The sequence below is a fragment of the Dromaius novaehollandiae genome, chromosome 4 (genome assembly GCF_036370855.1).
Source record: "Dromaius novaehollandiae isolate bDroNov1 chromosome 4, bDroNov1.hap1, whole genome shotgun sequence".
In the NCBI taxonomy this organism is placed as follows: domain Eukaryota; kingdom Metazoa; phylum Chordata; class Aves; order Casuariiformes; family Dromaiidae; genus Dromaius; species Dromaius novaehollandiae.
In genome coordinates, this window is record NC_088101.1 from 86792213 (window position 1) to 86815344 (window position 23132).

The following is a 23132-nucleotide window of genomic DNA, read 5'->3' on the forward strand; positions in this document are numbered from 1 at the left end:
TTGTTTTGTGCTTGGATAACTCGAAACCCCCTAATGTGATGAACTGCCAACTTTCCAAGGACTATCATGACTATTTCCCAATCACTGCGAGGCTTCGTTTGGGTACCCAAAGCTGAAGACGCAGACTTGTGTGACTCGTCCAAAGCCGTCTGCCTCTGCCAGATCTGATTTAACGAGAAAATCATTTACAAATTACGGTATTATATAAAAAAAGCGGTGCCTTCTCAGAACCAGCGGGCGGGACGTCCCGAGCCCGCTGCCTTTGGGACCTGCCGTTGCTCCGTTGAAGGGTCGACCCTTTCGGGGCCGTCTCCCTTTGCAGCTTTCGCGGTGGCCGTCGCCCGGTCACAGCCCGTGGCCTGCCTGCGACAGCTAACGCTTCGCCCGTGCGACGGGCCGCGGCACCCCGCGGATGCGGCTGCAGACGCGAGCGTGCATGAGGCTGGAGCTTTGCATGCTGCAGAGATGGAGCTGCCCCGGTTTCGCCTCCCGATCCCGTGCCGCCGCTGGCTCCTCTTTCCTTTGGCTTTCCGGAGCCCTCGGGGCACTTGTTGAGACCAGTGGGCTCCTTAGTGTGCTAAATTGCAATTTAAAGAGAAAAAAAACATGCAAATCTTGAGAAGATTTGTAATTTGGGGAAACCAGCGCTGGATTCCTGTGGTTTAACGCTGTGTAGTGCTTTAAGTTAACAGTGCCGAGACTTTACGGCTGCCGCAGAAGCTGCATCTCTTGGCCACATGCAATGCACCGTTGTAAATGATAAACATTAATGCTGTGGATTTGACGCTAAATTTTTCATTTCCTGCCACTTTCACCATTGATCTCTTAACATTACAGTATCGCCATTTAGCATTTAATAAGATGGCACGGGAGCATAGCAAAAGCTGCTCTGAAGGAAGGAGGGGTGAACCAGGGCTTTAGCAGCTCGTGAGCGGAGGCAGCCGCCCTGCAGCAACGTAGGCTGTGATTTGTGGGGTTTAAAGCAAAACAGCAGATATGTTGTCTAAGGAGAGGTGTATATGTGGCTCGATGTCCCCCTCTTTGCACGCATCTGTCCTAAAAATTGGGGACAGACCCTTGAGACGCTGTCACCTCCTCTCTCCCTAGCAGGGCCTGAGTATAGTCACTTTGGAAGGACCCAGCAGGTCGGGTACCCGGTACCCCCTGAGCAGAGCTTCCCATCAGCAAAGCGCAGGGCAAGTCTCGGGCTTTATGCAGGGGTCGTCTGTGGGCTCGGGGTGCCGCGTGTCGGAGCACGGCGCGTGCCATAACCTGACCGGCTCTTTCTGCTCTGCGCAGGATGAGGGACACGAGCAGGAAGAACAACGTGTTCGCGCAGTTCCGCAAGAACGAACGGGACAAGCAGAAGCTCATAGACACGGTGGCCAAACAGCTCCGCAGCCTCATCAACAGCCATCACTCGTGAGGGCACCGGCCGCTCGAGACGGGACTCTGGGAGCTGCAGGCAGCCTGCCGCGTGCCTGCACTTGGCGTTCTTGTTCAAAGAGAATATCTGTATTTTTTTATTCACGTGTATAGTCTTCATGAAACCTACCCTTCTGACAAAACGTTCCTTGTTAAACAATCCTGGGGAAGAAGGGCGGCACTGTTTGTGCTGGTACAGTGAAGGTGGGGTCAGGAGTCTCCATTATAAGCTCCTATTTTCAGGGGTTTATAAAGTGAGGGTAAAAGCTGAAGGCTCAGAGAGAAGTTCACACCCAGACTACTTTTTTTTTTTTGGTGTGTGTAAGCCAAATTTGAAGAATCAGTTTGACTTTCTTTTGTTAAGTTATTCAATTGCAGAACAAATGAAAACAAAAATGATATATATTGGGAGCAGCCACGGTTTCACATTCTTTTCACGGGCTCCGGTAAAACGAGCACGTGTTTAGAAGAGGGTCACTTGTTATAGCCTGTCTTGCAGATTTGCATATTGGATTTGTGTAGAAAGAGGGGCAAACTGATTTCCCAACCTTTCTCTTTTTTTTTTTTTCCTGTAAGGGCTGATTTCCACCTTAGCTTGCAGATCCCTTGCAGGAAGGCAGCAGCTGGAGCTGCACTCCCAGCCCCTTCGTGCACATCTGCAACCGCAGTGCTTGGAGCGGGTGCGCGCTGAGCTGCACCGCTCGGACCTGCTGCTGTCTTTTGTACCCGCATGAATGTAAAAGGGCTCCAGAGCCGCCTCATTAAATAAGTGTAGAGAGAGCGAGTATGGAGTCAAGTCCCTCTGCTTCCCCCGGTCTGACTTGTGCGGCAAACGCGGCTCTCCCCGAAGGAATCGGCGTGAAGGCCCTGGATGGCCCCGACTGGAGACAGCAGCAGCATCCGACTCCCGCCGGCTCAGAAGTGCCCAAGGACAAAATTCTCCTCTTTGCGCTGGAGGTGCCCATACGTCATCCCCTCAAATCAAGACAGCCTTTGAGGGCAACCCTAATGCTATCAATGGGACGTTAATCATGGGGTTCGCGTTACAGAGAGAGGGGACTTTTGCCCTTATCTTTTCTTTACCCTTCTGACTGTAATTACTGCAGGTGGAAGCTTATCCAGCCGGTTCCCCCACCCACCAAGCCCTGGTGCCCCGTTGAAGGGAATTAAAGTCTCCGGTGTGTACATAACCACCCTGGCAGCGCTGCTTCTGCACAGACGTGAGCATTTTTTTTAACATCGTTTGAATGTGCTGGGTTGTCAGCTCTCACCTGAAATCACTTCTGGAAGTCGATGCACCTTTTCTAACCTTCGGAGCAAGGTTTGTTCTTCTTAACCTCCTTTCACGCTGTGGAAGGGCAGGGCTGGTTTGAACGCTCTTAGGTCGTGACGCATCCGTTTGCAGAGCGGTAGCTACGCTTTCTTCCTGCACTCAGTCCCTTTTCTTTCTCACCCTGTGCACTTTTTGCTTTGTGGCTCTTGCCCGGGGAGCTCTTCCGATACTCAAGCTCTGGATACGCGAAGGGGACGGTGCTTTATTTTCCCTCCTCGTTCCTCAGCAATACATTTTTTTTTGATAAGGGTACATGGTACTTAACCCTGGAAGTGAATAGGCACGTTGGAAGCGATGAACTGTTGCCCTGTCACGGCAGTCTCCAAACACGAGGAGCAGTGGATGGGATATTTTCATTAATGTGAGGGAAGACCAAATGTTGGAAGTTGGCTTTATGGTTCTTTTCTTTGGGGGGGGATCAGAGGGTACTTTCAGCTTAATGCCTCTTTGAAGTACGTGCAAGAAGGATGGAGGAAGAAGCAGCAGGTGAGGGAAGGTTGTCATGGTGGCCAGGAAGAGCTTAGCCTCGGCGGAGACATCCAGGCACGACCCAGCAAGTGCTTTCTCTAAAGACAGACACAAGTGAAAAAGCAAACTTGGTTGATCCCCCAGTGGTGACATCTTTTCTGCTCTCTAAAAGGCCAGTGGACCCCCGTGACAGTGAAAGCAGGGCTGCCTCCGTCAGCCTCCACCCCCCGGTGAGAAGAGCCCTGTGGCTCCTCGGTGGTGGGGTGGCCCTGAGCTCGTCGGGGCGCCCAGAGCTGAACCTGAGTGTTGGACCCAGCCTGCCCGACGCAGCCTGGGACCTTCTTTGCTCGCGCGATCTTCAGCTGTGTCTTAGCGGCTCAAATGCTGCACAGTTGAGGATGACAAATCACTCAGCTTGTTGGACTCTGGTAGGAAGCTCTGCTTAGCTCAACTGCGGAGAAGAGGAAGGAGACCCATCCTCACCGCCTGGCCGAGGAGTCTTGCTGGCCGTGGGGAAGCTCTCGGTGCCCCTGCCAAGATGTGTCCCATGGAGCAGCGTGGACCTCAGGGTGCTTTATTCCTCCTTCCCATCTTCTGCTGGTGCCACCATGGGAGAGAGGGGCAAAGCGAGAAGCGGGGGCAAAGCCAGGCGGGATCGGCTGCTCGAAGAGTCACATCTGCCTCCCTGAGCGATCGAGGTCCTACCCGGAGTACAGAGATGGAAACAAAGCCCGAGGTACCCAGTGACGACAGTAATACAGGAAGCTTCAGTCCACAGGGCACCTGCGTTAAGGGCCATTAAATAGCAACAAGCACTTTAAAATACTTGAGAATCAAGCTGCTACAGAGGCTGGCGATGGTGTAACCGAGCATCAGCAAGCATGACAAATAAGGCACTCTGGCATTTCCAGTTTTTATTAGTGGGAGGATAGACTGTCAAACACAATTTTTGATCGCATTTGTCAGCTGCCGACTTTGCTGCCGGGCAAGGCGGCGGCTTTGCAGCCTTGATTTTTTTCCTCCCCTCCACGCTAGCTGCTGGGACGCGGCCGGGGAAGGAAGGCGAAGAGGGGCCGTGCCGTGGGAGCGCACCTTGCTTTGAGCGCTGCGGCCAGTGCCGACCTCCCCGACCCGGGGCTGGCCTCTCTGGCCCCTCCATGCCAAGCACGGCTGGAAGCGGGATCGCCGTGCCGGAGCGGGATGGATTTCCAAGCTCTTTTAAGCGCTGCTCTGCGAAGCCGTGCAGAGCGCCGGGATCGTGTGAGCGGACTCCTGGCTCGTAGCGCTCCGGACTTTCTGCTGGGAAAGCGAGTCCCGGCCAAGTAAGAGATTCAGAGAGTTTCTGATTTCGGGAGGTCAAGCGTCTAACCGCAAGTCACATAACGGGGATGAAAAATGGAATTTTGGTGCTCTGTTCCTAATTAACTTTTTGTTCCAAGAGATGCAGTTCCATCCCTTCAAAATAAAATTAATCTTTTAAACAGATTGCTTAAAAAGCCCTGGAAGACATTTAAAATCCCCTCTAAATCTCTTACTAATGATCGGTATCCTCTGATACGGATGGTATTGCTTAGGAGGGATGAGTTGTTGCTATGAATTCGTAACGTGGGGGGAGGCAGGGGCAGAACCCCCTGCTGTAAGAGCAGATTTGCAACCCCCAAAACAAGTAATGCTGCTATTAACCCATCTGTGCACAGACACGAACGGCCCTTAGTTTTTTAAGCCAGTGGCCGTAGAAAAGACTAGCTTATTCCCCCCTCTCCCCACCTCCTGGCAAATGTATTTCAGCACCAGTATGGGGGGAAAAAAAGAAAAATTTGGCTTTCTGGGAGGCGTCTGTGCATCTTAGTGTCTCTGCAACCGTACGGGGCTGTGCAAGGCATGCCGCTGCCAGCCTCCGCCTTGGGAGTGATTTCTGTAACGTCTCTAATGCACTAACCTGCGGACGAAGCCGTACCTTTGCATTCGGGGGACGTCCTGCTTTAGGCTTTAGCGTGTGTGCGTGTGTGCGAGAGAGGAAGAGGTGGTGGTTGTTGTTGCTGTGGTTGTTCTCGGGCTGGAGTTCAAGTCAGATGCTCTCAGCAGTTTTGCACTTTGTTCCGAGTCCAGCCGCAGCTCTGCTCTCCGTGGGGAAAAGCCGGCCGCTGCTCCGCGCGGCGGCCCGTTCTCCTTCCCCTTCGACGAAACGTGGCTGTTTCGTGCTGCCGCGCCGGGGTGGAGGGCGGGGGCTTTGCCATGCCGTCCTCAACCTGTTTGCAAGATGCTGGGAGGCAACGGGGAAAGCGGCGGCTTAGCTGGAGACGTGGGAGCCACCAAAGACCCCGGGTACGAGCAGCGCCCCGGCGGACATCAGCTCGCTTGGTGGGATGCTCGTGGGCTCCTCGTCCCGCGTGGTCCCACGGGTGGACGTGGCTGTTGTCAGCGAGTCCCGAGGTGGAGGTGGTTTTAGCGTGATGCTTTCTCCACCAGACATAACTTCAAGGGTGGTGGGTTTGCTGTTATGTTGAGTTCAAACCGTGGAGGGGCTCATCTGGTCTCCTCGAGGGGCAACAGCATCTCCCCTTTGCATCCCTGGTCCTTCCTACCTCTCCAGCTCACCTCCACTGGGCATTTCCCTTTCATTCACTGCTGGTTTGGAGCCTTTTCGCCCCCAAAATACCTTCAGTGTTAGAAGTTTTGGAGGAGGCAGCATCAGGTGTCCCTCTCCCTTCCCTCTCCTGGCCAGGGCGGTGGGATGCACGTCTGGGCCGCTTGGGCTTTCTGCACCTGGTTACCTACATCTCTGCGATGCCCAGATACAGCCTTCACCCAGAAACACATGCTGCTGCTGCTGTTTAAGCCCCTCTCTGCACCAAAAACCCACGCCATGGTGTGATGGAGAGCCCAGACGTGGTAAAAAAATGCCGGTAATTCGAGGTCCCTCATCGGGAGTCCTGTCCGCCCTCCCTCCTTGCTTGTCCCATCATCGGCCTGATTGCACACACGCGCGTGCACACACACACTCCCGTCCCTCGGTGCCCGCCGGCTGCTTGTGTTGCCTTTTTCTTTTTTGCGTAGGGGGAGGGCGTGATTTTTGTAAACTAATGTGGTGAAAAACAGCTTTTTTTGCACAAGTCGTTGCACAACAAGGGGAAAATTTAGTAAATTAGGTTTAACTTTAAAGGGAACCTTTTTTCTTTCTTTCTTTCCTTAAAACTCACTAGCAGAGCTACTGATTTAAAAAAAAGAAAAATGGACTGATTTAAAAAAATACGGACTGCATGGTTTACAGGTTAAATTGCATTAGAAATTAGCATGTTGATCGCAACTGTACATTTATCCTATTGTAACTTCTATTAAACAATACAGCGTATAACTGTTTAAATAAGCGCCTGTGCTGCGTGTGGCTCTGTGCACCGGGGCTGCCGAGGGGCGCGGGGCCGGCTGCCGTTTCGGGGGGACGTGGCAGGGGACGGCACCGGAGCGGATCCAGGACTCCAAAAACTCCAAATTTGGAGCCTCGGGAACCATTTGCCTCTGCAAGGTGATGCCCCATTGCAACGCTGCCGGAGAAAATCCCTAAATCCCTAAAAGACAAGTCAAAGCTTCTGCGCTTGCCGGGTTGAGCAGGATTGAGGGTTGAGCAAGACTGAGGAGACCGTGGTCCAGGCTCCGTTTTATTGCCTGCCCTACGGGCTCTTCCCAGGAGCAACCGACCCTTCGATGAGCCCAGGCTCCCTTTCCCTCTCTGTCTTGTGTGCTAAAGCCAAGTTTTGCCTAATTCAGTGCCTATTTTAATTGCTTTCTACCATAAGCGAGCGTGATTAAATCCAAACCTTCAGCCAAGTAAGTAGCCGCCTTCAAGGAATGTGTGTTTTGCTCTCATTGATTGCATCTATGTCTGCAGATGGGGAAAATAATCCCGAGCAGGAATTACGATTTGGAGGCCAGAGCAAAGACCATGGGAGGCAGTTCATGGAGGCAGAGGGGGGATGGCTTCAGCCTTGCATGGGAAATCTTTGTGCCCTCTCACATTGCATAGTTTTTTTCATGGTATTTGTCATCCTTTGCAATTTGATGATTATATTAGTGTCTTTTTTTGGCCTTAACTGCGTTAGGATATTAGATTCCACAAATATCTTCCAGCCCTGGCTCTGAATGCGCAGTAGACTTAGGTTTCTGCAAGACATTTGACTTGGTACCATTTTGATTAGGAAATTAAAGTGATACAAAATCAACGTGACACGTGCTAATTAAAAACTGGCTAACTGGGAAATCTCAAAGCATAATTATAAACAGAGACTGCAACTTGGCTGGGGGTATCTCCACGGGGCCAGGGCTGGAGTGGGGCTGAGCTGGGGGCTCCTCACCAGCCGGCCGAACTCACAGGTGACTCAAGGTGGGACGAAGGGGACATTTGGCGTGTCCTGCCGGGAGGGTCTGGTGGCTGGGCTCAGGGCACCGGCGTGTTTTGGCATAGCCTGCAGGAATGAAGGACTTGGGGGATTTTTTTTCCTGCAAGGCAATAGCCGTGTGCAAGAACATGGGGGGTTTTGGTAGGTGGTGCGTTGGCCACAAAGGCCCAGCTGTGCTTGGTGCTGCTAAGTGTGGCCACTCCAGGATAACATCTCCAATTTGGGTGTCTGGATCAGCAAGGATGCTAAAAATCAGAGAGGTTTTCAAGGAAGGGGTTTTTTTCTTTCTGGTGGCCTGGCCCTCCACCATCCTACAGCACGTCTTTCATCCCATCCCACATCACCCCATCACACTAGCACTGAGCTAGCCCACGCATCCACTCAGCCTAGTTGTGCTGCTCGTGGGTCCCCGGCATGTGCGTGTTCTGCACCAGAGCAGGACCCTGGCCCATGCTTACGTCCAATACGCACTTGCTCTCATGCGATAGCTTCTCTCATGCTCCTCAGGATCAGCCTGGGCCCCTCCATGCTCTTGGGATCAGGTGGCAGCAGTATCTGGAAAACACGAGAAGCCACCAAACTCCCAGCCACCCCACCTGGCAGCCCCGCGGGTTTTATCAGTCTGTAAAGCTCCCTGCACACCAGTGGCGCTGGACACTAAAGCCATCGCAACCTTATCTCCTATGGTAATGAAATGCCCAACAACTGCATAAAGCTTCCCGAACGATGCTGTCTGCAAGCCCCGAGGGAAGACCAGCGGAGCTGCAGAGCCAGAGATGCTCCGCGGCAGCAGCAGAGTGGGGCTGGGACACGGCCCCAGTGCCACGAGGCTCCAGATGGGAGATGATGGACAACGATCTCGCTGGACAACCTCGGGATGCAAGTCTTGGCGGCACCACGTCCTGCTCCCTGCACAAAGGGACTTGCAGGCAACTGGGTGGCCGCACTGTCATGCACCAACCCAACCGGCCGCAGCGTAGAGGAGAGGTCTGGTTGCTGCCAGTGCGGGTTTGCCCGTTACCCCAGCTCTGCTCCAGCCCTATGCCGTACCAAGGTGGAGTTGCTGCAGCATCTGCTTTGCTCATGGATGCTCCTGGATCAGCCGCGGTTGTACTGCAGCCCCAGGTACGTTTCCGAGCATCAACATGCTCTGTGGGAGGATTTTGATACGAGGTGCCGCAGGGCTGGGAGGGTCTGGGTTGAGAGCCGTGGCCTTGGGCAGCTCCCCTAGTCTTTAGCGTGTTTCCCCATCTCAAAGTGGGTGTTGTTTGATGCAAGCCAGCGATGACACAGAGGCTACGGGGAGGAGATGCTGCAATGCAGGGAGATGTCGTGCCAATGGCCAAGTGCTACGGTGCGGCAGGGCTCTACCTACACCTAAACTATGGCACGAAGAAAGGCCAGAGCTCCCTGCAGGTCAGCTGTCCCTGTACCACGTAGCACTTTGTCCTGGGTGTCCTCGGGGCCATGTGTGACATCCCTGCAGCCCATGCAGGGACACCGCAGCTCCATCGGATCCAAGTGCCTGCCAGCAATCTATTGCCCGAACCTCGGGACGTTTTGCATGCCCAGGATTGTGCGAGGCCTGCTTGGCTAGCGTTGGAGGATGGTGCAGGAGGTAGCCCCATACATCTATGGAGCCATTAGAGGACCAGCCCCTGGAGTGAACTCTCGCCAGGATCATGCCTGGGCTTTTTTTGGAAAGAGAGAGTTGGACAGTGCAAAGCAGAGCCAGGCAGAGCAGTAGGGGTGCAGCAGTGGGGTGAGCAGGGGCACCTCAGCTTGCTCCCTGGCCCTCCACTGTTTTGCAGTAGAGGTAGGCCTGGCTTCTCAGTCTAGTTCTGCAGTGGACATGGGTGATGTTGGGTTGCTCCATTTGTTTGTCTGGGTCTTGGTTTTTTGTCTTTAAAGTAAGAGGAGGATGTTTCTGATATGGACATCTACGGGACTTGAATTTCTGCCTCTTTGTGTCCTACACGTTCACTGGGATTTAAAATCTCCATACAGTGGTTTGCCGCCTTGCTGGTGGGAAGGGACCTCAGGGGCTCTCTAGTCCAATCTCCTGCTCAAAGCAGACTAGATCAGGTTGGCCATGGCTTTGTCTAGCCAAATCTCAAAAACCTCCAAGGATAAAGATCCTCAGCTCTCTGGCAGCCTGTCCCCAGGCTGTACTATTCACCCGGTGAAGTTCTTCTTAATGTCCAACTTGAACCCTGCAAGGTGCAATTTGTGACCATTGCACCTTGTTCCATCATCTGTCGCTACCATGAGTTTGACTCTGTCATCCTGCCCTTGAGGTAGCTGCAGACTGCTGCTAGATCCCCCCTCAGCCTCCTCTTTACCAGACTAAGAGAGCGCAGCTCCCCCAAACTCCCTTTTGAAGGTCACATCCCTCCTCCATCTTGTTAGTCCTCTGCTGGACCCCCTCCAAATTCTTGACATCCCTCTTGTCCTGGGGGGCCAAAACTGGACGGAGTGTTCCAGGGGCTGATCAGAAAAGACACTAACTTCTCTTGATCTGCTGGCCGTGCTCTTCCTAATGTATCCCAGCGTGTGGTTTGCTGTGCTCATGATGAGACTCATATTCAGCTCATGTTCAGTCTGTGACCTCTTCCTAGTCTGACACTAGGAAGACCAGGAAATCGTGGGTAATCACACGAGGGAGTGATGAAGATGCAGACTGGGGGGTGTCCTGTACCTGGGCGATTCCTGGGGGAACCTCCCTGCTTGTGGTTGCTTGTGGGTTTGGGATCCAGCTCTTTATAAAACAGCTACAGCAAAAGGCAACAAGGAGAAAAACTATTGGGTGATTACTGAGCTTTGTGAGTGAAGGTGGAGGCTCCAGATTGGAGACTGGAGCATAAACGTTCCCTAAGGCCCCCAAATCAGTTCGAGGACCAGATAATGGTGACTCTCTTTCTTGACATGGTGGACCAGAAATGTGCATGCTACAAAGAGGTGCCAGGAAGGCCAAGTACAGAGGCATTAGGGCTTCACTGTCTCAATTGGAAATGTCTCATCAGATACTATGGTGATGTTTGTTTCAGAACTGTTGCAGAATTGCCTTGTTATAGGCAATATGACCTTTATTATGAACAATATTGCCTTGTTTTAGGCAATGGACTGTCACATCCAGGTCTTCCTCCTTGGTCCATGACCTCATATGTTGCACTAACAAATCTCACCCTCTTGTTTTCGCTCTGCTCCTCATGGTTGTCCAGGTCTTCCCAGTTCGTAATACCCGATCCCTGTTTGTGTTGATGTCGCTTCCCAGCTTTGTCTCACAAAGCAAGTTTTGATAGCACAGCTCTACTTTTTGTGCCAAAATCATTACTGAAAAATGTAGTGGGTTAGATTGGATTTGATAAAAGCCTTCCCAAAACTGTTTTGAGCAATTTTAATAATAACTCTGCTGCAGCTCCTCTTTCATCACAAACTCTTACGATCTTCTGTCTCCCTAGTTCCTTACCAACTTTTACAATGCTTGTGCTGTTCACTAACCCCTACAGCCTCACTGATAACTTATTAAAAGGAATTAGGAAGCCTAGCACCAAAGCCAGATTCAAAATAGAACAAAGGCGTTAATGGACTTGTTATTTTTTCTGAGTACGGGTGCTTAGTGCTTTTAGGGAGGCTGAGGGATACCTGTCAGGACCAGTGGGAAACCCCTACCCTTTCAGAGCAGCAGCTGGAGGCAGGAAGAGATCCCTCTAGGATGTCTTGCATGGCTCCAGATGTCTATGTGTGGGCAACTGGATTGGCCTTAGAGTCTATTAGAGACAAGACTACAACATACGGGTTTGTGGCTTGATAGAGGAAGAAACACACTCTTTACCCCTTACTGTGGGATGAGGGTTTGCCAGATTTCTTCTAACATTGGTCAAAAACACTTATGGCAGGATGGCAAAGATTGTCTGAGATGGAGGAGAGAATGCGTCCGTCTTCAGTGGACTTCCTCCCACCCCTGAGAGGGGACACAGCAGCGCAAAGTGTGAGAGACCTTGGGCATTGATGCCGTGGGGATGCTGAATGGCAAAATGGCATTCCCAGCCAGGAACGAGTGGGCAGGTGGACTCTGAACCAGAAGGGCCACCCTTCAAGGACCTGAAGTTTGCAGGACTGAAGAGCTTGAAGCAGAAGAGGAGGAAGAAATCTAGTACAAACTGCTGTCATCACGTGCCCAGAGAGCACAGGAAGAGAAAATCAGGTAGAGGAGGTTGTTGCAGCAGATAAACAGATATGAGAAGGGAAAGGAACATATAGCCCGGAGACAGTAAGACCTGTGGTAAGAACGGAAGTGAGGGAGATGAAGCAGATAGATAGACAGAGAAAAGATTGTACCTCCCCTGGCAAGAAGACTGGGTGAAATCCAAGAGGAATGAGGGCAGAACATTACATACAGGGGAAGAAATGTGGGCAGGGAAACACAGGAGGTGGAACGACCGGATTTGGGATGTGGAACTGGGTCAGGTAGGGAGTAACACAGATGAGCAGTTGCGATGCCAAGAGAAGGCAAGGACGTTCCAGACGGCTGGGAACAGAGGCGAGGGAGCTGGGGGAGCATCATCCAGCGGTTGTGTGTGATGGAGAAGAGGCAAGACTGGAGCACCTGGGAAAACAGAACTTGTCTTCTTCCCTCCGTTCTCCCCACACCGATGCTTCTCCGATGTTTCGTCCAAATGCACCGCGGTGCGTCCCATCCCCATGTGGGCCTGGGTCATGTTCCTGCCGGTGACAGCCCCTTCATCTTCGCCGTGTGCTGCGATTATGAGGAGAGGCAGCGCACGTGGTTTAGCGGCCCTGCTAATTGCATTCTGTGGGGCGGTAATTGAATGAAGGCTCGCAAGAGCCATGGATCAAAGGCAGGCGCCCATCAATATCTGCCTGCCCCAGAATCCGATTAGTAGGGAGAAGGCATAAATCACAGCTGCCCCTCCCTGACCCAGCAATACTTAATGCAGGTACGGCTCCCAGGCCAGTGCCGGGGAAATCTGATTTGCTCACGAAAGGTTAAGCAACACCGTAGATGAAAAATTATTGCGATGCCGCGTCTTCTCGGCGGTCATTCATCTCTGTGCCGCTTGCCGTTGGATGGAGGGGCTGCCTGAGCCGGGCTTGGGGGATGATCACTCAACGTCGCCGAGACGTGTGAAGTGTTAAAGACCCCCCGGCGGGGCACGGGGCGGTCGTTTATATTCATTAGTCGGCCGGCTGCAGATGTCGGCGTGCTCTTTGAGGGGGAGCACGCAGAGACACGCGCTCCTGCCATCCGGGTCCTCCCTCGCGGGCCTCGGTGCAGCGGCGGGAGCCGGATTTCCTCTGCCTCGGTGGCCTCTGGCGCTCGTTGCTCAGCGCCGCTGTGAATCTGCGCCCAGGCTCCACCACGCAAGCGGCTCCGGTCTCATGAAGGCAGTTCTGTTTCTTCTCCCTCCGTGGTCCTTTCTTCATCACGAGGTGCAAAACCCCTGGGTGAGGGCAGCCCTCAGCTCTTCCTCCCTGGTCCCCCCAAGTGTCTTTGGCAATGGCTTTCCCTCTGACCTACCAACCTCTTAACATGCCAAAGCTGCGGGTTTTCCAGGACAGAGCCTGGTGGCTTTACTGGATCTCTAGATGCATTTCTGTTCCTATCATCTGGCTGAAAAAGGATGGGGAAACAGCCCTCAAGCTGTCACATTTCAATGGGGCTTATCTACCTTCCTTCCTTACGTGCTTCTTTTCTCCACAGCATCTTGGTGCAGAAGAAACCTACAGAAGAAGAGAAAATTCCCCCTATAGTGTCCTTTAACTGAATATCTTTAATGCCCCACATGCTCTGCGAGACTGGCTGGCCGTGCCTGCAGCCGTGGATGCTTCAGAGACCGTCCCGCAGCATCCCAACCCTACCCGGAGCTGCCGCTGCTCCTGCTCTCTGCAACACCAGTTTGGGGCTCTCTGAGGCAGTGAGGTTTGCTTTATAAGAGGGGGGGCACTGAGAACCTATATTTTTTCCCCAATTTGCTTTTAGTGGAAATTAGCCACGTACCAACAGAGCGTAAAAAGGATGATCCTGATGTTGCCCAGGGGCTGAGCACCGAGTGTAACTTCTTCTCAGCTGGGTCCTCCCCTCCCCTCCCCTGCCCTCAGCTCCGCAGGCTCCTGAGAAAGCTGCAGCTGAAGTGAAGAGCCGTGTAGCAGCCTGAAGCAGTCGCTGGCACGGTGCGCTGGGGCTGGCGTCTGATGAAACCGTGGCTATTTGAGGTAGAAATGCCCAGCTTTGCTGCTGAGCACCCGCTTCCAGCCTCGGCTGCATCGCTGCTTGTGCTATGACCTCCCCCAGCTCTCGTGTGCACCTCTGTCTAGGTGCACGCTGAGATGCTTCCACTCATATCCGTCTGCTCGGGATATACGTGGCAGGACGTAAGCCAGCCTGTAACCACTGAGAGCAGAAAAATGTGGTTTTTGCATTAGAGTGATCACAGGAGAGGGAGCAGAGCGTGCTGCGATAGCCCAAGGCCCTGAGCTTAGCACTCGCTGTGATACCAAACCCATCCTCCCCTCCCCGTCATTAACACATCGTGTCCCACTGAGAGATTTCCCACTCCGAGGAGTCTTCCTTCCTCTTTATGGAAAGGAAATTCCCTAAGGGAGGCAAAACTTGACTGGGCAATTCACTTCCTAGGCCGGACTGGTTGGAGTCTTGGCCAATGGGCAAAATGTGCTGTGAGCTATTGCCCAGCACTGGAGTGGAGAGATGGTCAAAGCACTGGAGAAGCATCTCCATCTCTGGCCTGGGCTTTCAGACCCCTTTGGAGACCTCCCAGCTGAAGTTCCTGAGACTATTTTGTCCATCGCAAAGTGCTTTGTGAATGGTGGAGAGAGGGACCTCAACCGCATTTACAGGTAGGAGATCGCAATAACGCAGGTGGGCTTCAGGTTGCCTATGCTATTAGAAGGACTGGGGTTTTAACAGGTTTGGGGTGAATGCAGAATGACGTGGGTGACAGAGACCTGCTAGCTGTATTTTATCACTGAGGACCTGGTGAAAAGTCCTGGCAGAGGTGGGATGCTGCATGGAGTCAGCCCATGGTATGCAGAAGTGGTGTGACCTGCACCGTGTCTGGATGCTTTCTGCTCCCAGACGGAACCAGCAGCTTCCCATTTACAGGCAGGTCGGCCGTGAGCAGCGGATCCAGCTGGGCAGATCTGGAGTGAGGTTTGAATTCCCATCCTCCATGGCTGTGGTGAGCTGTTTCGTCTTGTCAGTGAACCCAGGAGAAATCAAGCAGCTTGTCAGGGGAGCCACAAGCTGTGCGCAAGTCTCTGCTAGTGCCTGCAGCTGAAAATCGCCCTTCTCTGGCATCGCCTGGGAGAAAATAGCTGCTGTCAGCTCTGGGGAGGAGGCTGCACAGCCAGTTCGTACTCCAGCGCAGGCTGGTCTGTCCTCAGCGGCAGGGTCACGTCCTACATGTCCCTCTGGGAAGCCCAGGCACTGAAAGTTTCTGCAGTGATGAAGACAAAGCTGCTGTGCTACCCCACACAGGCAGAAAATCCAGACAAACCAGGGAATGGGAGAATGGTCCAGCACGTCTAAACCCCGGGAACTGTGAGATGACAGCCTTTGTGTTTGACTCAGGTCTTCCCTGACAGCAGAAGATGTTTGCGAGCCCTGTCTGCAGGCAAGGCAGCCCAGGACACGTGTGCATGTGTGGTGGCACGCAAGGATAGATATGCATCTCTCCGGGGTTTAGCCCCAAGGCTTTGGAACAAGCACCGAGGAGAAAATCCAGCCTGGTTTTGGATTCTGGGCACAGTGTGTGTTAGGACTGGCCTTTTGGGGTTACCAGGGCAAGATTTCCCTGCCGCTGACTTCAGCAGGCTTAAGACTAAACCCTTAGTCCTAACCCAAGGAAGCATTTCACACCTGCTCAGAGGCTTTCAAGCCTCTGGGACGCTCTCCCCGTGGTAGGGCTGCGGCGAGGGCCCCGAGGCTGCGTCTCTGCTAGCAAATTAAACAGTTGCAGGGTTCAGACACCAATTATCTTCTCTGTTAAAACATTAGCACTCACCCAGCTAATTCTCAGACCTAGTTCGGGAGTTTGCATGGGCCACGGACCTTTCCTAAAAGGCAGGATGGATGCAGCCGTGCTGCTCTGGCAGGTAAGGGAGGTTAATTCAGTGGGCAGAGGCTTGTCCCTGCCAGATGGCCTCTGGACCAGAGGACAGTCCCAAACACGTCTGATACGCTAGTATAGACGTAACCTCTGTGTTTCTGCAGTGCAGATGTGGCCAACCAGGCTTTCATTTAACGAACCTACAGCTGAAGTCTTTATAGTTTAGACAGTTGCCAAACATGCAGCCATGAATACCTTAGCAATGCTAATTATAATTTAACATATTAATACTAATTGTCAGTAACATCTTTTTTGTTTTTGTTTTTTTTTTCCCAGCATGCTTATTTTCAGGGATTATGGCCATGTCTGGTTTTGTCACCAGGAAAAGCATAATTTCTGGCAGCAGAGCCCAGAGGAAGCCCTTGCTTTTGTAACTCGCTGGCTAGATGCAATCAGCTCTCCTCTCCATTCCTTCCAGACCTCCCGTGAGACAGTGGGAAAGCTCCTTCGCCCTTGGAGCTGGGAACCCGTGGTGGACACAGGAACTGGAGCCGGAGAAATCTGTCACCAGCAAAGGCTGCCTGAACTGCCTGTTCCTCCTCTCCCTTCTCCGTACACCTCATAAAATGCTCAAGTTTTCTTGGCGCTTTTGATCCTCCTGTCTCCTGGGGAAGGCGAGATGGGCAGAAGAGATGTGCGTTTGGGAGTTTCAGTGAGGAGGTCCCAAGGCGCAGAAGTAATTGGCTTTTTCCCTGTTTGTTGTTGTTCTTCTTTCACTGAGTCTAGTGGGTTATTTCTTTTTGAAGGACTGTTGAAAGGAAAGCATGTAAAAGTGAGGTTTATGAAGATATGGGACATCCTTAGCCCTGGAGTCACATATTGAGCAGACCGGAGAGAGAGCGATGGAGACGGAAACAGGCAATGCCAAGGCCTTGACTTAGGTTTCCTCCTAGCTATGGTTTCAGGTGAGTCTTGTTTGGGTTTTTCATTTTTTTTTTTTCATTTCCCATTGAAGGAGATGCTTGCTTTTGTTAAAAGAGGTCCTGATTCCTCCCCATATGAGGACAGAGAGGCTGAACCTCAGCACTTTCATCTGGAAGGGAATCCTTGCTCTCCTGCTAGCTCTGCTCCAACTTTCCTTGGTCCTCTCTGCAGCTGGTCCCCAGCATCCTGCTGAGCAAAACCCTCTCTTTTTAAGAGTCATCCAGCTTCCCTCTCCTGCTCGGTGCCAGTGAGACCTCTGGGCCCAAATTTGTGAGCTACAGTGCAAGAAGGATGCAGACTGGTTGGAGACAGACCGAAGCAGGGCTGCAAAGAGACCAGAGGACTGCGAAACATGTCCAGGGAGGGAAGATCAAAAGGATTGCAGTTGTTTAGTTTAGGAAAACTTTATAACAGCCTACAAATATGTAACAGGCTTCTGCGAAGAGGAAGGGAATGGACTGTTCTCCTTGTTCACCAGGACTGGGACAGGAGGCAAGAGGCTTAAATTACATCCAGAGAAATTGAAGTCAGAAGGAAAATTTTTCCATAATGAAGACAGGCCTTTGAGTTGAGGGGCTGCAGCAAGGCAGTATCTCCACTCACGGAGGTCTGGGAACAGGTAGGACAATGTCAGCCATGCGTGGGTCGGGCTGGAGCTGATGCTGCCTCCATCTGCGGTCAGCACTGGGCTGGATGCCGCGCTAGACCACACCAAAAAGATATAGCAGGCAGATTTTGAATCATGTGCGGGATAACTAGCTCAGAGGTAGGGCTGGGGATCTGCAGCGGCTGCGGAGCAGCATCGGGAGGAGGCATTGGCTCACAGCTCTTGGTCTCCCTGGTTGGAAGCCGGGTGGTGGTAGGAGCTGCTGCCTTGTCAGTAGTGCTGATACAACCACGCTGGACTGTTAAAATGAACCAGTAACAGCATATTTTTAAACACAGTTTTCAAGAATTTTTTTTTTGGTAGTTCAGACCCAGATCATTTCAAAGGCCCTGTGGCTAACTCAGCCCAGATTAGGACTTCTTAAACTAGTTTTGCTGCTGCAGATAAAGTAATATCACCACACCCTCTTCCTTTAGGTCTCTCCCAGTGTGCATTATTCTTTCACAAAATTAGAAGCTAAGCAAGTTACTGCACCACTCATGAAATTTATGGCTCCCAGGCCCAGGTGGCCTGTGAGGTCCTTCCAGCCTTACCTCCGTGATAAGAACGGGGCCTTACTTCGTCCCTGGTAAAAGGGTTCCAGCTGGATGCTGGGCGAGATTCAGCTCTCAGACTCACACACCGAAATTCAGGGTTGAAATTCAGTTGCAGACTTCTACGAGTCCAGTGGCAGTTTCAGAAACCTGGGGAAGTCGCCTGGCCTCTGATCGGTGTTTGAGGAGGAAGCGATTCTCCTGGGGTCCCGAGCTCTACTCGCCAGCTCCGTGTGGATGTCTCGGATACCCCAAAGCACCGCGAATACCACCTGGCACCTATGTGTGGGCAATTGGGTCTTGCCTTAAAGATCTAGTCCATGCGGTCAACGCAATTAAGAGCTATCAGCTTGACCAAGCGTAGCTGTCATTGGTAACATCCGCTGAAGACCTGCATAGGCTAGGAAGTGTCCTAGGAAGCAGAACAAGAGGGAATTTGCTCTTACCTGCAGCCTTGCAGGTGCACTGCACTAACTGTGCTCTGTGCTTACCCGTAAGGCAGATGGGGGTGAGCATGGGACACGGAGATGCTCCCTCCCGGTGTTGTGGGGCACACGGAGGACCACGGAGCACGGCAGTTTTCCGAGCAAGGTCCAGCCGTGCCGGCATGGAGAGATGCACCACGCTCGGCAGATTTCTGGGGCAGCCAGCACATGCATGAACGCAGGGCTGAAGGTCAGCCGTGGTCAGATAGCTACTCCCAGCTCTTTATGCGTTGTCTACAAAGCAAATTTCTTGTTCAAACACACCCCTCCATTGGCAAACAAGAAAAGAAAAGGAACAAAATAATGGACTGCTAGGAGCTGGGAGTGGAAAGCCGCTATGGCTTCACAAAGTTGAACCACTCTGATCTGAGATGGGAGGGAAGGCAGCAAGATGGATTAATTTAAGCCTTCAGATCTGATGCGTGTTAGCTAATGTGGAAGGAGTTCTATGTCCTGATAGCTCTCTGTACCATCCCTCCTTCCTCTCAGCATGCACGTATGTGAAACTCCTCTTTTCTGTGAAAAAAGTGTGTTACGTATCCCCATCTCTCCTGCAGGGCTTTGTGAAGCAGAGACACGCTCAAGTCAGCTCCAAATACAAGGGCAGAGGAGCTGCAGGAGAGCAGAGTTTGTCTGCTTTACCCCATTTCTGAAGACCTAAGGTGAGGCTTTAGGTAGAAGGAGTGTTTTCTGGGAGTTGGAGACCTTTTCAGGCATGGAAACGTTTTTGCGGGTCCAGAATAGAGAGTGCGGCAAACTTTGAACAAAGTCTTGGCTGAGGATGGTTTTGCTGAGTGTGACTGAATGATGTTAGCTAGACAATTAGGCAAAAAAGTGGTTGTCAGGCAGAACGGTAGACTGGGAAGGGCAGAGATGATATGGTTGTTAATCCCATAAAACAGAGAAAATAGAGGTAATAATTGCCTGCGGAGCAGAGAAGCTGGTGTGGGGAAACCTGTAAAATGCTATGAGAGCAATACTGCCGTCGAATCCATCATTTTTAGTGCCCAGCAGTCACAACCTTTATTCCCGATCTCTTCTTTCTGAGCTGTCTTTGTTGGTGGGGAGTGAGGATGAGGCATGAGTGGAGATGATGGGGCAGAAGGGACCATGGTGACTCTCATGGTGACCTGAGCAGGGGCTGGTCCGCCTCAGTGGCACCCTTTAGTGGTGGACAGGGAGGATGGAGCTGTGGTCCAGTCTCTGCTGGGTCTCAGACCATCTACTGTGCTCTTTTGCCAGGCCACAACACCAGATTCATTTCCAATGAACAGGTGCTGCAGGATGCAGGGTTTTACTCTTCCGCTGTAAAATGATCCCTCCAGCTCCTGAAATACGTTCCATAGGCTCCCTCCTATTTCAAATTATATCTTTTACGTGTGAAGAAAATCACTGTCATAGACAGTGGGAGAAAAATTACAAGAGGGGAAATACCTGAAAAGGAGGAAGAAGAGGAGAAATCATTTTGGAGATGTGGTTCTTGCTACGGAGCTCTATCCCCAGGGACATCATGAGAATCAGAGAGAAAATGAACACCAGGGAGCACAAAGCCGTGGTAAGTATTTTATAAACTTAACCTTTCACTAGGCCAATGCAGGAAGGTAGGTTAAATTTGACCTATGATATCTCTTAAAAGCTTGATTCTCCACTTGCAAGATACCATCGATTTAGATACCGACTTGCACCGACTGACTTTCTAGATGCATGGTTTAGACTGCTGCAAAAGCACCAAGTTGGCATCCATGCGAGGAGGGTGGTGAGAGAGACAAAAACACAGTGATGCTGCGATAAGAAGTCAGTGATGTGGTTGCCTGAGAACCTGTGGGCACCATCAGTCACCTTTCTGTTAGGAAGGAGCTACAGGAAGTTCAGAGAAGGGTGACAAGAGGACTGCGCAGCCTTGTTTGGAGAGAAACCAGGACTGAGAAGAGACAAACAAGTGTGGGACTTGATAAAATCTGTACAAAAGAACAAGAGTTTAGAGAAGGGGCATTTGGAACATGTCAGAATGGAAGGAGGCTCCAAGAAATAAAAAGGTGGAAAAAAATCCAAGAAACCATTGGTTATTCTTCCCAAAAACTGGACAGTGGCGCTTATTGCCACTGGAAGCCACCAAGGCTCAAAAATTTGTCAAGGTTCAAAGAGGAATTGGATGTCTCTCTGGGTTATCGGGGAGAGTGCTCAAAGAGCTGCAGATGGCTTTTGGAAGGGATATTAAGCCCAAACCTTCTGACTGTCTGCTCACTCCATAACGCTTTAAATATGGGTAGTTGTGTTGCTGCTGTTCCCAGGAGCATCCTTCACGGGAAGAGACCTCATGGGGTGCTGGGCCAGCGGGACGGATGGGTGGTCCTCAGGGATGGTCCTCCCTCAGAAAGACATGCGAGCTAAAGAAGGGGAGGAAGAACTGGCAGATGCAGGCAGACAGAAGAGTGTCGAGTGACAGTCGTGTGACATCCCAGCGTGCAACGGAGGTGGTCTCAGCAGGGCTCCCTGATGCCCTAGGCCTCCCAGCAAAAGCAAGATTTAAGGAGGGCATTGAAGGATGGGGCTTTCAGTGTGTCTATGGGAGGACAGCACAAGTGGGGCAGGAAGGTCCCATCCTGAGACCTCTCCTGGGATCATCCTGGTCCAGATTGGGAGTGGTCCTCTAAACAGCTAATGACAGCAGGAAGGTCACCTGGACACTGGTGCTGGGGGCCTGAGCCGTCAAGCCAGAGATCACCCATCTAACAGCGGTTCACCTTCTGTCTGCATGAGGAGCTTCCCCTCCTCTTTAACCTGCCTCCGCTGATGGATGCCTCCCGAATTTCATTTGCTTTTTACTTCACCCCTCCCTCGCCGCCCCCTCTGCTCCCCGGCTCGGGTGCTGCGGGCTGGGAAGGGGCAGAGCAGCGGTGGATATCTCCTCTGGCCGAGTTCCCTGTTCCCCCCAGCTCGGGGCAGGTGCTGCCATGTGAAAGGCTGGTCCTCTCTCCCCGAGATGCCTGCGGACGCAGTTGCGGGGTGGGTGTGTGTGCGCGTAGGGAAGCCAGGGAGCCGAACAGTAGCTTTTTCTGTTCCTGGCTACTTTGACGTGGTGATCAGAGGAGCTGGCCAGAGTCCTAATGAAGATAAATGAGCATCCCCCTCGCCTCCGCTCCTCCGGCTTTTATTGATGGGCTGCGGGGTGAAAGGCGAGAGCCTGAATGTTCATTTAAGCAGACGTCACGAGTTTCTTTGGAGGGGAAGGTGTAAGAAAAACCGCCTTGTGCCTGAAAGTTACTCCAAGATGAGCACGCTCAGCTTTACAAGCCTTTCTCCATTCCTTCCCCATCCATCACTTCCCGGGAGCCCTTTGTAAATGCAAATTGCACTTTGATAGAAATAATGCACTGAGCCTCTATTAGTGTCTGTGTAATGGAGAGGGCTATTTTAATGCAATCATTCTTAAAAGAAGCTCCTCTGTGCCTTATTTTAGGCTGTGTATCAAAAACCAATCTGAAAACGCACTCCTCCCCTCCGCTCCCTCCCCGCTCCGTCCTTTGCCGGCGCTGGGATACTTTGCCTTTCGAGCTCTGGATCCCTGCGGTGGCTGGAGTGTTTTACCATGTGAATGAGAGCTCGGTCCGACAGTCCGTCCAACCTGTTCCCCACGACAGGGTTGGGACACCCAACCACGAGCTGGTGGTGGTGCGCACGGAGATGGGACAACCTGCTTCCCCAGAGCTGCTTATTCCCGTTTGTCTGGTGCGCTTTCCAGCAGCAGAGAACTCGTTAACGCCTGGCTATAAACGTCTCGTAGTGTGATGGAGAGCGTGGATTATTTGCAGAGCAGCCCCTGAGATGCCTGTTGCGTGCTCTGCTCCGCAAACTGGTTTTCCTCATGTCCCAGTCCGATCTCTCCCTCCCAGGGTGTGGAGCAGCAGCTCCAGCACCACAATCAGCTTAAGCTGCTTAAAAAATCGTAAAACCCAACATTTTAAGCCAGCGAGATCTCCCTCCATGCACACTTTGGGAGGTCAAAACAAAACTGCTTTGAACTGTTTAAAAACAGATCAGAGCTGCTATTCATCTTCATTAATGAGATATTTAACTAGTTCCTTTTAATAGCTTTTTTATGCATATACCAAATGAAAAAAAGAAAAGAAAAAGTCTCATTTTCTGCCTAAAAGGCCTTTATGCTCCATGCCCCTTCCACCTTAACCCCTAAATCCTGCTCTTCTTCCTGACGTTATCATCACTCGCCCCTCAGAGCGGTGCAGGATCCTTCTCCAGCCCTTCGCATGCACCACCACGATTTGCACCAGCAAGGCTCTGCCGGCCGGTCAGGCAAGGGAGGTGACTTCTACCAGCTGCCCCGTGACCTCTGCACTGCTGTTGTGCAGGATTTATCCCACTGGAGACGCTAATCCAGGTGGATCAGTTTGTCCATCTCATCCTACCTGTTTGGCTATGAATTGTGTTGGATGCTGGAGAGGATTTTTCCATTAATGGAAATCAAAACCAGCTTGAAGCCCCCTCCCAAAGAAGGGCTACAAAGCTGCAATGATGTGGCCTCCACGCACCTTTCCTGCGGAGAAGGAGTAGTTAGCGTGAGTCACAAAACCAGGACGAGGTGCAAAGCAGCTCTTCTGACCTCTGGATTAGGGTCAAGGACATTTGGGGGGTCCTTGACTCGCAACGAGAGAGATACAGGGCAAGAAAACTCCCTCCATAAACCACAGCAAGGGGTTGGAGAACAAAGGGAGGAAACATAGAAAGCAGAGGGGAC

At 52.0% G+C, this 23132-nt stretch overlaps 1 protein-coding gene across 6 annotated transcripts in view; it reads left to right on the forward strand.

The window, feature by feature from the left end:
• Positions 1 to 6594, forward strand: part of EXOC6B (exocyst complex component 6B) — a 291383-nt gene extending 284789 nt beyond the window's left edge. For all 6 annotated transcript variants that reach the window (XM_064511671.1, XM_064511672.1, XM_064511674.1 and 3 more), the window contains one exon: positions 1300 to 6594. In XM_064511671.1, the coding sequence (XP_064367741.1) occupies positions 1300 to 1426 (127 nt within the window). In that variant the 3' untranslated portion in view covers positions 1427 to 6594. The remainder of the gene's footprint in view (positions 1 to 1299) is intronic.
• Positions 6595 to 23132: the final 16538 nt, after the last annotated feature.